This window comes from Dendrobates tinctorius, unplaced genomic scaffold (genome assembly GCF_039654945.1).
Source record: "Dendrobates tinctorius isolate UK_male_01 unplaced genomic scaffold, ASM3965494v1 ptg000029l, whole genome shotgun sequence".
NCBI lineage: Eukaryota > Metazoa > Chordata > Amphibia > Anura > Dendrobatidae > Dendrobates > Dendrobates tinctorius.
The window spans coordinates 19308122-19321229 of NW_027361697.1; the positions used below are offsets into that span (position 1 = coordinate 19308122).

Consider the following 13108-nt stretch of genomic DNA (forward strand, 5'->3'; position numbering starts at 1 on the left):
GAGGCTGAAACTGCCCTAGTAGAGTGGGCCCTTAAGGTACCTGGTGGGTTGGCGCCTTCCGACTGGTAGGCGTCTGAAATTACTGATGTGATCCATATTGCGATGGACGCCTTAGAGGCTTTTCTCCCCCTATTTTTACCCCCGAAGAGGATGAACAGGTTTGAGTCAATACGCCAGTCACTGGTGGCCTCTAGATAGCTTATAACTGCCCATCTTACGTCTAGGGAGTGGAGACGCTGTTCTTTCTCATTGCGGGGATTGCTGCAGAAGGATGGTAGCACTATCTCCTGATTTATATTCTGGTAAGAGGCTACCTTGGGGATAAAAGCCAGATCTAATCTTAAGGTTATATGATCGTCTCTGATCTGGAGATATGGATCCTTGGTGGACAGGGCCTGGATCTCCCCTATTCTTTTGGCCGTGGTGATGGCTACGAGGAAAGCAGTCTTTCGAGAGTGAGTCGAAATGGACATTCTATCACTAGGCATGTAGGGGTCCCTACATAAAGATCTGAGTACCAGGCCGAGGTCCCAGGGCGGGGTGAGCTGCCTAATTGTGGGGCGAAGACGCTGCGTGGCCTTTATGAATCTTACCACCCAAGGATGGGAGGCTAAAGGGTAGTCGAAGAAGGCGCTCAAAGCCGAGATCTGGACCTTTAACGTGCTGGGTTTAAGCTCCTTATTATATCCCGACTGCAGAAAGTCTAGGATACTAGGGAGGTCAGGGGTACCTGCTGAGAGGTCGGACCTGCCACCTTCCAGGCAGAATCTCTTCCATATTTTTCTGTAGATTGCGGATGTTACCGGTTTCCTGATGGCCAGTAGAGTGGATATGACCTGCTCAGATAAGCCCTTTGCTCTCAGGATGTCCCTTTCAGGATCCATGCCGAGAGGCGTAGCCTTGCTGGGTCTGGATGGCGAATCAGCCCCTGGTGGATAACATCTCCCTTCAGGGGTAGCTCGACTGGGTTTCCTACTGCCATGGCTCCTAGCAGCGAAAACCAGCTTCTCTTTGGCCAGTATGGCACTATTAATATCACCGATGCGCGGTCCTCGCAGATCTTCCTGAGTACCGCCGGTATTAGCGCCAGTGGTGGGAATACATACAAGAGGGGTTCCGTCCAGGCCTGGCTCAGGGCATCTACTCCGTCCGGGTGGTCTGCTGGGTTCAAGGAGTAGAATCTGGCGACCTTTGAGTTCTTCCGGTTTGCAAACAGGTCTATACTGGGGGTCCCCCAACGCTGACAAAGCTGATGGAAGATCTCTTTGTTTAGTTCCCACTCTGTCGGGCTGACCCGCTGTCTGCTTAGATAGTCTGCTACTACGTTCTGAGAACCCTCTAGGTGGATTGCCGTTATGGAGAGGACCACCTCTTCTGCCCAGGCGAATATTCGTCCTGCGAGTGCCTGGAGTGGTCGATGTCTCGGACCTCCCTGGTGCTTCAGGAATGAGACTGCCGTTGTGTTGTCGGACAATATCTGGACATGTCGATTTCTCACTACCGACCGGTTCTGACGCAGGGCTTCCCAGACCGCATAGAGCTCCCTGAAGTTGGAGGATCTGCTTCTGATGCTGACCGGCCATCTTCCTTGAAAAATTCTCCCTTCTACGTGGGCTCCCCATCCCCACGTACTGGCGTCTGTGGTGATTACCACGTATGGCGAGGTTGTCCATAGCACGCCCACCTGTAAGTTCTGGGGCTGTATCCACCACCGCAGGGATCTTCTTACCGTGTCTGGTAAGGATATGGGCCCGTCGAGAGAATCCTGACGCCTGTTCCATCCTGCGAGGATTTCCTTCTGCAGGGGCCTCGAATGGGACTGGGCCCATCTGACGCATGGAATGCAAGCCGTCAGACCCAGAACTTCCATTGCACCTCTTATGGAGGAGCGGTGTCTCAGTAGTCCCTTGACTCGGTCTTGAATTGTCTGCTTTTTTCTCGGTAGCCGGGATATTCTGTCTCTTGAATCCAGAAGGACTCCCAGGAAGATCTTCCTGCTTTCTGGTTTTAGGTCTGACTTCTGGTCGTTGATCAGCCAGCCGAGATACTCCAGTGTTCTGATCGTTCGGCTCCTGTCCTGGATGAGCCTTTCTTCTGATCCTGCGACTAGGAGAAAGTCGTCTAGATACGGTATTATAATGACTCCCTGCTTTCTCAGGTAGGCTACCACCTCCACTACCAGCTTTGTAAATATTCGGGGGGCCGAAGCCAGCCTGAACGGAAGGCACTAGAACTGGAAGTGGCAGGTCCGGGATGGTAGACTGATTGCAAATATTAATAGGCTTTGAGATGCGGGATGGATGGGAACCTGATAGTATGCACTCTTCAGGTCCAGAGTACACATGACAGCATCCCTGTCTATAAGTTGAATCACTGAGCGTATTGATTCCATTCGAAACCTTTTGTATACCACCCAGGCATTTAGGGGTTTTAAGTTTATAATTGTTCTGGCCTCGCCAGATGGTTTTGTAATGGAGAATAGGGAAGAGTAATGACCTTTTCCCCTCTCCTGCTGCGGAACCGGCACTATGACCTCTGACCGGAGCAGGTCCTGTAGGTCTGCCCACATGGTAGAGTCTTCCGGGACTACTGTGGGGGCGATGTATCTGTCGGGGGGAGGGGAATAACATTCTATGCTGTACCCTTCTGTGATGGTTCTGAGGACCCACCGGTTCTGGGTTACCTGGCGCCACCTTGCTGCGAATCGTCGCAGTCTTCCCCCGACACCTATGGCGTCATTGCCTTCTAGACCTGGAGGATGACGCGAAAAGAGGGGCCTTGCTTCTCCCCCCTTGGCTCTGAGTGTTTCTAAAGGAGCCCCTGTTGGATCTACCCTGGCTCCTAAAATCAGTCTGTCTCCTGAAAAAGGACCCTCTACGAAAGGACTGGGGACGCTTGGGTTTTTCTTCTGGAAACCCCTTGTTTTTGTCAGACACCTGCTCTAGGATGCTATCTAGAGCTGGCCCGAACACCCTTGAGCCTGAAAAGGGGATGGAGCAAAGCTTTGCCTTCGAAGCGTTATCCCCAGACCAAGACTTCAGCCAAACCGCTCGCCTAGCTGGGTTGGAAAGGGAGCTGTTTCTGGCTGCGAATCTTACTGACTCGGCTGATGTATCTGAAAGGAACGCAGTGACTGATTTCATCAGAGGGAGGGAAGCTAGGATCTCAGATCTAGGGGTCTTGTTGGATAAATGCTCTTCCAACTGCCCCACCCATAGGAACATGGACCTGGCCACTGAGGTGGCTGCTATGTTAACCTTAGTAAGGGCAGCTGCCGATTCCCATGTTCTCTTTAACAGAATATCCGCCTTCCGGTCCATCGGGTCTCTGAGACTTGAGTCCTCGAAGGGGATGGCGGGTTTTTTTGGTCACCCTAGCTACAGGAACATCGATTTTAGGAATTTCCTCCCACAATCGTGTTTCCTCTGGGTCAAAGGGCAGTCGGCTCTTAAAGTCCTGAGACAGGACAAGTCGCCGTTCTGCCTCTTTCCATTCTTCTAGGACCATTGTCTTAATGTGTTCGCTTACGGGGAACACAGTTTGTTTCCGAGCGACCAGTCCCCCAAACATCAGGTCCTGTCGGGACTGCGGTTTTGGAACATCCTCTATCTGCATGGTCTTCCTTACCGCCTGCACCAAGTCCTCGGTGTCCTCTAACTTAAACAGGTATTTCCTGCCTTGGTCCCTCCTGTCAGTCGGGATCTCCCCCTCCTCGGGATCCGAGTCCCAGGGGTCTGACCCTTCAGGCGAACTTGTCTCCGAGGCTAGCTCCATCTCCCACCTCGGCCGCTTCCGGCTTGGCCCCGGACTAGGGGACTGCTGCTGTGAGAGACTGGATCTGGAGGCCTGTACTTCCTCCCGAATCAAGGATCGCATCTCGGCCAGGAGGGACGGCTGTTCGTCTCTTACGACCCTTGAAGTGCAGGGTCCGCAGAGAGTCTTGGTATAGTTGTCTGGCAGCTTTACCCTGCAAACCGGGCATCTGACAGACTTAGATGTGTCCTTTACCGGGTCCTTAACCTCTGTCGGGGGGGCTGGGGTACCCTTCTCTTGTACAATACAGAACAGGGATAGTCGGGTCAGTTGTCCTGGGCTGCGGGGAAGGCCGTGTGGGGGTTGGATTGCAACAGGCGCACTTACCCCTCTGTCGGCTGGCGCCTCTGGGTCCATACCACTGAAGCAGCTGTTGCGTGCGGTGAGCTGCTAGCGTGCGGTGAACTCCTGGTGTGCGGTGAGAGCTGCTGGTGCGGCGAGCTGCTGGCGTGCATTGAGCTGCTAGCGTGCCCAGGCTGCTGGCGCGCAGTTTTCAAATCGGCGCGTGACGTCATCGCTGCGCGCCGGCCACTTCCGCTTCCTGTTCTGAAGCCCCGCCCCCGAGCGTCCTGCAATGGCGGCGCCCATCCGGCTTTCTGCGGGACCCGGCTCCAGCTGCCCGGGTTCTCTCTCGCCGGCGCCCATACCGCCGGCTGCGTGCGGGGCAAGCGCTTCCAGCCGCAACCGCCGCGCGGTCTGTATGTCGCGCCGGCATCGCTCGCTGCCTGCGGGGACCCGGGCGACTGCCGCGCGGCCTGGAGCCGAGAGCTTCCCACCGGGAGGAGCGGCTTCCTCCAGGAGCGACGTCCTGCTCCTGGCTTTGGGGCAGAGGGACCCCAACGGGAAGTGTCGGCCCTGGGCATCCTGACAGGGGGAAGGATTGGACCGGCCGCCCGATCCCCCTGCGCCCTCAGGTAATCTCCTGCTCCTCTCGTATGTCCCTCCGTGCAGGGACAGGAAAGACACTGAGGGAAAGGGGTGGGACGGGGCCTTTTAACCTCTCGTGTGCTTTCCTGTCCCTGTAAGGAGGAGGAGGACGTCCTCCATGGTGCTGTCAGGTGGACTTCCTGGAAAACATGATTTTATCAAAACTACAAAAATCGGCCCAATAAGTGACATATCGCTCCAATCAGGGTCTCTGTCGTCAGAATTTTGCTACTCTGAGAGCAGCATGATGTAGGGGCAGATTCCCTTAAAACTGCATTGAAGTAATTTAAAATATAAAAAAACTGCCTCTTTTTTTTTTTACCAAAAATCATGCCATACAACCCCTGGATGTGGGTGAAGCCTCTTCTGGAGGTAAGCAGCCATGTTTTCTACTTTTTTTTTGCAAGCCATTTAATTGCAATATATAGTAGGCTCGGCATGTGACACTTTCTATCCAGTATAATAAAACACAAAGAAGATGGTATATAAAAACTCAAGTCTTTTATTACTTGATGTACAGAATTATACAGACTGTATGGCTTTTCTACTGTTGCAAAAATCCACAGCACAAAAAAGCAATGGTTTATTAGTTGGTTATATGGCTTCTGTTGGCGATTTCGGAAACTCTAAGCAGCTTTGGCTTTTAAACGGTGCATAAGGCTTCTTGTATATGTGGAGGACCTAGAAAGAAGTCTGATTTGTACAAAGCTCTCTGTACTGGGATTGAACAAGGTGGTTATATGCTCGATCTAATGTTCCTTATGCATGAGTGGGCACACACTTTATGACCTCTCAAATAGTTGGTCTTCCAATTCTCAGCAAGTTTTTGCTCTCTAATTCAATTTTATTTTTCCATCATATTGTGCTTTAGTAATTAGTTGCAAAATTAGATAAAGTGTCTAAAATAAAAAAAAAAAACACACTAGACAGAACATTAATAAAATACAACATGGTCCAATGAGAATTACACTTAAAGGTTTATTCCCGTCTTCATAGATCGGTATTGTTGGATAGCACCTGTAAAAGCAAGCACTGTGGCTGAAAAGTGTAATAACATCTCAAGAATTGCAGTTTACGATTTAACACTTCTTGACAGCTAGTTGCCTTGGACAGTGGCCACTGCTGCCGTCTATTAATGGACGAACATGAGCAGTGTTAACAAGCTTTTTTTATTGAGCTTGTAAGCACTGTTTTGAGGCTGATGGGATTGCTGAATTATGCTATTACCTCCTAATCCTTGCTAGCTTCACTGCAGCGCTGACAAGCTAGACATCAGAGGTGGTCGGTCTAGGCATCAAACTGTAAGCAACAGAATTTAAAAGTGTTAAAGGGGTTGTCCACTACTAGGACAACCTCTTCTTGATGAAAATGCTTTGCCCCCATAAAATATTAAAGCTTGTACTCACCTCGTGTGCTGGCGCCGTTCCCCGCAGTGTCGACACTCGCTCTTTCCGGGGCTCTCGTGCGGTGTTGTGACACGTGATGTCGGCGCACAATCAGAGCGGTACTGTCCCCGTCTTCGACAAATCGATTATGAAGAGGAAGTCTGGAATGCAGCTGATCTCGGACTTCCTCTTCTTGTTCGATTTGTCGGAAGGCGGGGACAGTGACGCCATTGCTGACCGGGCATCGGCGTCACAACACTGCATGAGAGCGAGTGCCGATACCACGGGAATGGCACCGGTACGGGAAGCAAGGATAGGTTTTATTATTTTAACGTGGCCAAGCGAGAGGTATGAGAAGGGGGTCGTCCAACTAGTGGACAACTTCTTTACTATCTCCAGACCAGCTACAAATTCTAATATACAGTTTATTGCAAAAGTGATTACAAAGATGGGAATAAACTTTTCATACTGAGAAAAATTATATTTATTGCATTGAGGGAGGCAAAGTACTAACAAATGTTTCACGAGCACCAGTAATCAGGGAGTCATCTTCCAGTCCTAACACGAGTGCTAAACACCATCCTTCACTTTTCTGAATAAAATTAATTATGGAGTCACACAAGCCTCGACCTTTCATTTAATTAAGGTCCATGCACATGTAGTCCATAAAGGACCTTATTACAGAGCTATGGGCACTCCGTGTGCTGCCAAGTGCAACAAAAGGGTCCAATCAAACCAATAGTTAAAGAAAAAAGGTATTCCAGTTATGATGCTCAATTTGCCATCAGCTCAACTTCCACATGTCGTGACTTTACCAGGGAGTCGATAACCAAGATCCAGGCCTGATGAAACGTGATTTGACAAAAGCTGATAAAATAATAAAATAAGTTTGTATCATAACTGAAGAGCCTGGGTTGTCAGGGTAGATGAGAACAACCACCACTGGACAATACTTTGAGAAGGAATATTCTTTTTTTTCCCCTAAAGTGCATGCCATTTTATGAATTAGGTGTACATTTGTCTCTGGCAAAAATACATTTCTGGTTTAAAAATTGCACCACTAAATTGGCACAACTTTTCGTGTATTAGACAGGCAGGTTTAGCACGCCACATCCTGCTCATGACGGGGACTGCTCCAAAAGTCACACAATAGCTGAATTGCACCAAAACGTTGTGACTTTTAAGGTACTTCATGCCAGAAAACTGGCGTAAACCCCTTTATGACTCGGGGCCATAGTGTTTATTTCTTTTAGTTTGAGTCGGTACTTGTCCAGAAATGTGGGGCCATCATACTGTGTGTGGGAAACTTGTGGGGATGTTATACTTTGTGGGGGAGCTGTGCAGCCATCATACTGTATGTAGGGGAATGTGGGGGGGGGGTGATCATCTTTGTATGCAGGACTGAGGACCATCATATTGTGTGAGGGGGCTTTTGGGATCTATTATATGTGTACGGGGCTACGTGTGCCATCATACCGTGTGTGTAGGGCTTTGGGAACTGTGTATGGGAAACTGTGGGGTCCATCATATTGTGTGCGGAGAACTTGGGGGTGCATCATACTTTGTGGTGGGGGCTACCATACTGTGTGGTGCGGCTTTATGGGCCATCATGCAGAGTGTGGGGGGGGGGGGGGGTCTCAGGCAACATTATTATTTTATAGGGGATCAGAACTATTTTAGATGTTAAGTGGGAACTTAAGAGCCATTAATACATTATAAGAGACACTCATCATATAATAACTTTCAAAGGGGCACACAGAAGGCATAATTACTTTCTGGGGCATAATCTGAGTACTATTACTTTCTAGGGCACTCACAGAGGGCATTTTTATTTGATAGGGGTAATTTTACCATCTATAGGTCATTTTACATTGTAAGGGGCACAGTGGTGGGCATTATTATGAGTAACTCTAAAGGGGGCTTTACACATAGCGATATTGCTAAAGCGTCACCGATTTTGTGATGCGGTAGCGATATCGCTACATGTGACACTTGCCTCCGACCCGGCTTCCCGCTGGCTATGGCTGATCGCGTGAGATCGGCCTGGTCCATTTCTCATCGTCGGATTCCTGCTGGTGCCGACGCGCGAGCCATGGACGCGGGCGGAAGACATCATCATCGCTGCATCTGACAGGTAAGTAACGACCGCCGCTGCATCGCTAGTGAGATCTGCCTGTTTGGCGAGAAGCGAAATGTGGCTTTTTGGAAACTCCGCAGACGAGTCGTGGCTGGAAGAAGTTATAATGGTGGTCTGGGCCAGATGGAAAAGACGGAAAAATTGAACGTCTCCATCAGAAAGAACGTTAGCGGTAAGTCACGATCTATAAATGTACTGTAATTTCTTACTATATTCTGCAGAGCTGCTATCGACCACTATATGGTCACCATATGGCAGTAATACACTATTACCAGGGTGTGCTACTGCAGTTGTACACATAGTTAGGTACATTAGCGGCCAACTCACATGTGTTTTGCCCCTCCATAAGTATTAGGACCCCCAACAGCACATGGGGCTAAACCCCTAGCTACACCTCTGTCTTTAGTAAGCAGAACAGAAAAAAAATCTTTGCCGATTGAAACATGCTATGTCCTGAGCTGTGGACCAGGAGACCCAGCGGTGTTATACGTTCATTGAGGGTAAAGCCTTAACGGCACATACAGTGACACATTGTATTGTGGTGACGTCTGTGGCCGCTTTAAAAAACGGTCATTGTCGCTGTTCTAACTGAATACCGTTGTGTTTTACAGTAATGGACGTTACATTGTTCCAAATGTGCAGAAAAAGCCATACGAAAAAAATTTAAAAAAATGTAATGCTGTTCTGAGCATACCCTTCTATTCAGTGAAATTTCAGTATCAAATGTTAAAACAAAGTATTAGAAATGTCCTTTTTGCATATGAGTCTTCAGAGTAGAAAGGGGATTATTGACATCCGTACCCTTGGATAGTCCTTGAACTCCCTGATATATCTATGATGTTTTTCTTTTGCCCAGATTGTCATCTGAATAAAACCAATCACTGTAAAAAGTCCAACTGCGAAGAAAAATAAGACAAAGTGACATGAGACAGAGAAACAGAGAATTGACATCGAGAGCAAGTATAGATTGAGGCAGGGCAAAGAATCCGTACCTGGAACACACTGGGTCATCACAGTGAAACTAATCCAACTTCCTACCTAGAAAATAAAGTCTAGTGTTAGAGAAAAGGCTTTTTTCATGTTTGGTATTGCTGCGCCTCACTATTTAAGTGAATGGAACGGAGCTGAAATACAAGTCAACCCTTCACGGACACGAGAGGCGTAGTTCCTAATGTACCGTACACATTTATTCATGTTTCCTCAAAAATAAGCCCTAGCATGATTTTCCAGGATTTTTGGAGTATGCTTTGCTCCAAAAATAAGCCCTATCTGCAGTCACGGCTGGTGGTAGGTGGTGTCTTGGCAGATTTCAGGGCTGCCAATATTAGGGGCTCGTAGCATTTCTGTTCCAAGATTTAGGCTACTTTCAGACTTGCGTTATGAGGCGTAGCGCAGGGCTGCCACTAAGCTCCGCTTCCCTGGCCACGCCTCCTCCGGTCAGCTCCTCCTATGGGCGCATGACGCTGCATGCGACCGGCGTACCCTATATTTAGCGTTGGGTACACTGGCTGTGCGCTGGTATGTTTCTGCGGGCGCATGCTCCCTTTTTGCACTGCGACGAACGCACAAATATGCAACACGGTGCATTTGGCGCACGTCGGTGCAGCGCAAAAAGGGCGCATGCGCCAGCAAAGACATATCAGCGCACAGCCAGTGTACCCAACGCTAAATATAGGGTACGCCGGTCGAATGCCACGTCATGCGCCGATAGGAGGAGCTGACCAGGGGCGGAGCTTAGCGGTGGCCCTGCGCCTCATAACGCAACTCTGAAAGTAGCCTAAGACTGATAAAAAGACTGTTGGTGACATGATGGTTATGTGACCACAATGTCACTGAGGGTCCTTTAACTGTGGAAGTCTAGAGGAACTCAAGAGAAGACAGGCCATTATGTACTGTATGTGCAGTGTGTGTGTTTGCATGCATATTCGCATGTATGTGTGGTATGTGTGTGTATATATACACATACACACACGTGTATGTATATGAAGTGTGTATGTGTATGGATTGTTCATGAAAAAAAAAAAAAAAAAAAAGACAATCCTGGAAAATAAGTCCTAACCCGCCCTTAGTTTTTGTGTGCAATGGCATATTGGATAGCAATCACATCTAGAGCCATGAGGCTATAAATGTGAAGTGCAGAGGCTTGATGATAGATGAGGTTAATTATTTTTAAGTGCATTCATCCTAGTAGATAAATGGTATTCACATAAAGAAGAAAAAAAAAATGTATATTGTTCACCCAAGGCAAATTGTACTGCAGAAAATTCCAACACTGAAAAATTGGGTTGTTTCTGCATCATGTGCAAAGATTTCTGCACAGCCCATTTACAGTCATTCACATTTCTGGAGCAAATCTGCTGTGTGAAAATATAACCTTATACTTGGCATTTTTAGATCTCGTGCCAGGTTTACAAAGAAAAAAAAAAAAAAAATAATAAACGCATGCCTAAAACTGCTAGTGAGTCAAGTTTTCATGCTACATGTATTCTTAAAATGGCAATTTTTTTTTTTATATCACAATAGTTAAAAAAAGTATTATTCTTATCTTGCAATTTTCACACAGTGGCCACTAGGGATCTTTTAAACTCCTTCTTCCTGTCCTTTCAGGTGGGATTTACAGCAGTTTCCTTATCAGATGCAGGAACATAGAAGCAGGTAAGGGTGCCGTTACACATAGCGACGCTCCAGCGATCCCGACAACGATACTACCTGGTTAGAATCGCTGGTGAGTTGCTACATGGTCGCTAGTAAGCTGCCAAACAGGCAGATCTACTCAACGACGATACAGCGATCCGTATAACAACCTCAGATGTCGTTGGGACCTTGTCACACAGCTGCTATTCTGATGACTCAGACCTCGAAAGGCGTGCTTCAACGAGGTCGCTCATCGTTGTCATGGCGTCAAACACAGTGCTGGCCAGCGGGACACCAATGATCAAAAAAATGGCCCAGGACATTCGGGCACGATCAGCGATATTGCAGCGGGGGGATGGTTGCCACTGTGTCACACGTAGCGAGATCGCTGTTGCGTCACAAAACCTGTGACGTTTCCGCAATCTCGCTATGTGTGAAGTACCCTTAACACCTCTCCACACAGCTGATAGAACAGGATCCACTTATCAGAATACGTGATGTCGCAGCTCCTCCCGCTCTCCCTTCCTCCCTTTGTACATGCGCATTAGACGCTTTGATACCAACTATAGGATCATTGTGGCCAATGTACATGTGCTGTTTCTTAAACCAGCAAGAAGTTAGAATCTAAAAATACACTAGTAGCCAATGTGAACATGGCAAGATTCCATTTTTTTAATTTTTCATGCAAATTGTGATAGGGTTAAAAAAAAAAAAAAAAAAAAGGATTAAAAAAAGGTTGCCAAAAGGTTTTAAAAATCCATTTAAAAACACAAAAACCTGATTAAATCAATAGTTCATTGTCTGATAAGAGCTTTGCTTTAAACCATTTAAGTAGGACATCATCATTTGCACAGCACCCCCACGTAATACCATAGAAATGTTCGGATTTTCCCTACTTCTGTTTTTTTTTTTCTCTACAATCTAAACAAGTGCGGTATTTTATTTTCCTCTACATTTAAATGTGGTTTTAGGAAAGAAAGTGAAGCCATGCACATCCGGCGAAGTGTCTGCGCTCTGTTATATATGTCAGCAGCAGAACGGCACGTCAGCAACTCAGACGCTTCTGCCAGAACTTCCATTACAGCCGCCATTTACTTTAATCAGATTAGGATGCTAATTTTGCTCCGGAGTGATGAGATGCCAATACCTACCTCATAGGTATAGTTAGGGCATGACACAAAGAAAAACAACCATGTAAAAGGATTTCGTGTGGGAAAGGGATACCTCCGCGACCTGGGACCTGAAAGGGATGGAAACCCATTAGGTCGTGTTCAGATATTGAGGATTTCAATCAGATGCTTACAAAAAATCCACAATTATTTTACAGTACTAGCGAATGCGGCTCTACAAAACTCCCTCACAGATTTTAGAGCATGTGGAAGAATTTTTTTTTTTTTTTTTTTTAAAGTAGCAGATTTAATTTACAGATGAGCCACAAACTGAAAGATTTATAATAAAACATGTGAATGAGCCCCAAATCTGCACCAGAACTGACACATGCAGATATTCAGAACAGGTTCACTGGGTGCTCATATTCTCCATATTCTCACAATTCCTGATCATTCACCAGCTTTAGTGACCTGACCAACATCCAGGTGGTTTTTGCTCTAAAGACGTCCAGTATTTTATAATAAGTCACTGGTGAAAGCTTTTTTTTTTTTTTTTTGCACTGGGCTTTATACAAGACCATATTTGGCTTCCATAATAAAAACTATTCTAGGTTGTTTGGCTGCTATGAACATAGCGATCAAATCACTTCTTTCATATTTACTTCTGCTCTGGAAAAAAAAAAAATAAATAAATAAAGGCCCAAAATCTTATTGGTTTCATGTACAACCATTTTTAAACCCATTTCACTGCCTTCGTGTGGCACCCCTGAGGGTTCAGTCGGTACACAGAGGTACTGCACCTCCTCCTGAGGTGTGGTGCCCCACTATCCAGGTAAGGTGGAGACACCTGACCACACTCCAACACCTGCACCCCACACCACAAAGTAGTGTAGCAAAGCACCTTCGGCGGCTCCCTGCTTGGAGTGTAGCATAGCACCCCTTGGTGGCTCCCTGCTTGGAACACGAAACGTGCTGGGAGGTGGGTGGAGTTTAGTTCACATAAAAGAGCGGGAAGAGTTGAGTCAGTCAGTTTTTCATTCAGTGAGTGAGGATGTAGAAGGACAGAGTGTGAGACAGAGAAGATTCCCCGGGAGAGGGATGGA

At 47.3% G+C, this 13108-nt stretch overlaps 1 protein-coding gene across 1 annotated transcript in view; it reads right to left on the reverse strand.

Moving 5' to 3' along the window:
- Window positions 1–5219: 5219 nt before the first annotated feature.
- The window catches only part of LOC141085835 (very-long-chain enoyl-CoA reductase-like), a 72057-nt gene continuing 64168 nt past the window's right edge, over window positions 5220–13108 (reverse strand). The window contains exons 11-13 of the mRNA XM_073571416.1: window positions 12044–12136; window positions 9255–9296; window positions 5220–9158 (exon numbers count right to left, since the gene is read on the reverse strand). Coding sequence (XP_073427517.1) covers window positions 9031–9158; window positions 9255–9296; window positions 12044–12136 — 263 coding nt within the window. The 3' untranslated portion in view covers window positions 5220–9030. The remainder of the gene's footprint in view (window positions 9159–9254; window positions 9297–12043; window positions 12137–13108) is intronic.